Below are 4,155 nucleotides of genomic sequence, written 5' to 3' on the forward strand. Positions count from 1 at the left end.
CAGTATTTTAAATATTTAAGTGGACATGTAGAAAGCTACAAGACTTTTCGTATGGAACATTTAAATGTTAAAGTGCTTTCTTAGGCAAAATAAATCCAGTACTTAACCAAACCTTCTTCTTAATCAAAACGGACAAAAATTGCCCCCTAAATCGTCTTGCCGGTGAAACCATTGATAGAAAAGGCCACTTATTCAAAGTCTTGGAAATGTTGACAGTCTTTTTTGTCCGCCACGAAGAGAATAGAAACGGGGAAAAAATTAACAATACCCTTATTATTGGTTCCCCTCTTTCCTTATTGCCGGCCGATATTAAGCCGTCTCAACAGAACAGATTTAAAATATGACCATTTTATTAATAGCGAATTTTCGCATAGCACTGTTCCATGGCTTTGCATACTAATTTTACAGCGTGTTTGAAAATGTAAACGTAATGAAATAAACGACGTTTAAAAATGTGTACTTCACACTTTGACTGAGACCCAGGAAAGATAAGAATATCATAACAAGTACACGCAGTCAGGAAAATAAATCAGAATAGGACGTAATTAATAGATTGGTGAAAACTACAAGTGATTGCGCTTGCATTTCTAGAAGAACGCACTAATATACCACAACAAAGATTAGTAAATTTAATTTCCAATATGCCAGGGAAATGCTAAAATGCCACAGTCGCTGGCAGCTAAATGTAAATATAATATTTTAACTTCTCTACTTTTGTTGTGCTGTTGTTATTTTTTGGCGGCTTTTATTATCGAAACGTTTGACACAGGGTGATTCGAAACTTATGATAAGTGATAAAACGTGACTTGTGTTCTCCATTATTTGTCTTGGTAAATGAAACATCAACAGTAGCAACCCTTGAAGTAAAATCCAAAGATTCAAGCTGCAAATTAAAAAGTCGGTTAATCGTCGTAAACAATGGATGACTTTAAAAGCAATACTCGTGTTTTGTGAGTTATTTTAGTTACAATTATTTTCAATGTTACAGAATTGTCTGTCCAAACATGTGTCTTCGCATTTATCAGATCAGCAGACATGTTCTGGCAAACAAATGCCTTTGATACTAGTGTTACATATAATTTGGAACAGGAGGTAACAGAGTATAAAAATTGTAAACCAGTTCAAAAATATTGCTTTATTTAAAAACATTTATAAATTCAACAGCACACATTAAAATTATATCATATAATGTTTCATATTATTATAATGTGATGAATTCGTCATAGTCCATTTGTCCATTTTAAAATGTAAAAAATATTGTATTCCTTCTATTTTACTACATTAGATAAATCTGTGAGTAATATGGAAGTTTTTAAATATAATATTTTTACTAATAAATAGATTGGGCGTCAACAATGTTCATATTTTAATCCAGTTTTTCCTCACCATAAACCTAATAATAAAGTCAATTTTAGCTCTATAAGACATTCCCATAATATTCTGCAATCCTTCATTTTTGTCAAAATGAAGGTGGCCTATTTCGGATAAAATTGCACCTATATTGCACATGACTCTATTTTCAAATTCAGTTAGGAAACTCTCATAAGTATGCTCTTCAAGGTCGATATAAGCTAGCGACATGAGACGAGATAATTCAATGTAGTATGAACTCACAAGGTCATCAAAGTGATCTTCTAAAACTTCTGAAGCCATACTTGTAAGCATGAAAAATGCTAAATCAGAAGCACAGGAATCAAATTGCATATATCCAGCATCTAAAAATTTTACTTTTGCTGGGCCATTATGATCTGGAGGTTTATACATTATGTTACGTATGGAACATTTAGAATGAGATATGGTGGTCCACGAACGAACTTCCGCAACATAATCTCCATGAGTATTGTTGGCATACCTTTGTAAGTGACAATCAACCACTCCGATATAACGATACATATCTGAGTCGGGCGTAATGACCAAACATATTTTCTTGAGTTCTGCAAGAGCGTTTCTAGGCTCAAAGTTAGTCCGTGTGGTTAACCGATTTTGCGATCTTGATAAACGACGACTTCCTAAATGCATGTACATTGCTATAGGGGTGGCATGCAATAGGGCCAAACGTTTGATTATCAGTTTAGCCACTCCGTAGCTACAAGGTTCCCTGAATTTCTGAAATCCTAAGGGACCTAAGTTCTGAAGTAAAATAGCTGCTGAGGGATCAGCTTTTTGAGCATCTTGATTTTGCAAACTGAGAGCGGATCCATAGCAAACAGGAAAAAGATCGGAATATTTATGATCAACAAAAATCCATGTCGTTTGATATTGATCAAATGTTTGCAACACATTTGAATATATCATAACTTCCTTTTCCACTTTGATGCGAATATTTCTCTTCTCCAAATTACCTGCGGGTATAGACCCCAACACTTTTGCTACTACCTCCAGAGTTTTAAAAGTTCGTTGGCCATGAACTGTTTCGACCAAGTGGACTCTCAGGAAGTACTTATGTGGATACACTAAAGGGTCTCTATCAATCACCGTGTCTTCCCTCAAGAGTGTAATATCAGGCGAAGAATGCCTCAGCAATTTTATCAAGTTATGTTCCTTGAATGGCTGTGTTATTGCAACAGGAAKCCCTTCTATCCKCCGTGGTAGTCTAATCATTCCACGGGCTCTCTGAATAGCTCTGTTAATAGCACTGTAAAAAATACAKAAATAATATAATTTTATTTCCATTAAAATTTTTATTTATTTTCCTGRCTGCRTGGAATGGTTCTTATATTCTTATCCTTCCKGGCTCTCAGTCAAAGTRCAAAGTAAAAATTTGAATATCGTTTATTTCATTAYSATTCGGCGAGACAAYAKCGCMATCATCAGATTTAAATTTTACAAMGTAGAAAATAATTCAAACAAATTTAAAGTTTGCATTCTRACKACATAAATGATACAACACMAGAMCAGTAGCAGGGAACTCTTTYAAGMTTMAAAAGACAAATTAARYATAAAKTATGTTKTTRYATSCGAYAYTSCATGYTYAAAAACTTGSRTACTKYCARRTGCCATTAATCCAGCAYTTWCRKTTMWWKYWAKTWKMYAWASTTMTWCAWAACATATGTTTTTGWATACGWTRTTCMAWRATYRAAATGGATAMTGYSAAATGCCATTAACAKMAMKYKCRTWTMAASCTAARWCAMTTYGACAAAYTTMTAACTWASRWTTTTYSWWTTWKTTCAAATAMTCGAAAAAMTSTKWAARCTYMCTTTTTWGWAARTKATSTSYSWGATTTTTGTTTCTAARCAAATATATGGTATATAGGWAYAGTWATAATTACTTACGTTCGCATTCTAAGTTGGGTTCTGCGAAACATTTTGAAAATGTTTAAATTTTTACACTACCTATTGAAACGAACACACAATTACAAATAAATGTTAGGAAATTTTGAAGGTGTTTCTAGCCTTTATTTTTTATACATTTTATTTATTTCATTTTTAATAGCCAAGCGAATTCTCCATAAATTGCTTCTCTTTTAAATTTTTGTACAATAAAAGTAAGCAAGTATAAAGAGAAGGAATTTCTGGTCTTTGAATTTTTATAAATTCAAATGATATTGGCCACATATCGCACAAATCCACTGGTCACCCATATGAATCGTTTAAAAAGCAAAATATTCTTTCGACTGAAAGTTTTAAAAAATGTTGCATTAAGACCAAGTACCAGACAGCCATGAATCTTACATCTATCTGATATGATTGCTAATTGTGGTGCTCCAATTTTTTTCTAGCCATTTTTCGTCCAGAATTGGACTTTTTTTTGCGAACTCGGCAATGTTAAAGAGGATATCATTGCACTGAGTGAAACCAGAAGACATGAAGAAAACCTGTTAACACTTCAATCGGGAAAAACCTTTTATTACTGTGGACACGAAAGCGAAAGTCAAAGAGGAGTAGGTTTCCTAATACATCCAACAGGCAGGTGTGGGTTAGTTAACCTATGGTTCATACATTCATGTTTTGAGAAACCTTTTCCGCATTCAAAATTTCCATAGTTTTTCAGTGCATTAGATAAAATATTAGTGTAAAATCTTATTATTGGTCTTTCAGGTTATTGCTACTGACTAAAATATTTCTACTTCCGATTATAACTTTAAACGCTCAGATACTTACTTCCCATCGTAAAAACGTAAAAGGGATCGCCGCTCCCCCCGTTCTTTACAATATA

At 33.2% G+C, this 4,155-nt stretch overlaps 1 protein-coding gene across 1 annotated transcript; it reads right to left on the reverse strand.

The window, feature by feature from the left end:
• Window positions 1-1,116: 1,116 nt before the first annotated feature.
• LOC109543129 lies at window positions 1,117-3,379 on the reverse strand. The gene is made up of 2 exons (XM_019912676.2): window positions 3,273-3,379; window positions 1,117-2,635 (listed from the first exon to the last, which is right to left on the reverse strand). The coding sequence occupies exons 1-2, from the start codon at window positions 3,302-3,304 to the stop codon at window positions 1,360-1,362; spliced, it is 1,308 nt and encodes a 435-aa protein (XP_019768235.2). The 5' UTR covers window positions 3,305-3,379; the 3' UTR covers window positions 1,117-1,359.
• Window positions 3,380-4,155: the final 776 nt, after the last annotated feature.

The sequence above is a fragment of the Dendroctonus ponderosae genome, unplaced genomic scaffold (genome assembly GCF_020466585.1).
Source record: "Dendroctonus ponderosae isolate FM_Combo_2020 unplaced genomic scaffold, Dpon_F_20191213v2 Dpon_F_20191213_7, whole genome shotgun sequence".
In the NCBI taxonomy this organism is placed as follows: Eukaryota; Metazoa; Arthropoda; class Insecta; order Coleoptera; family Curculionidae; genus Dendroctonus; species Dendroctonus ponderosae.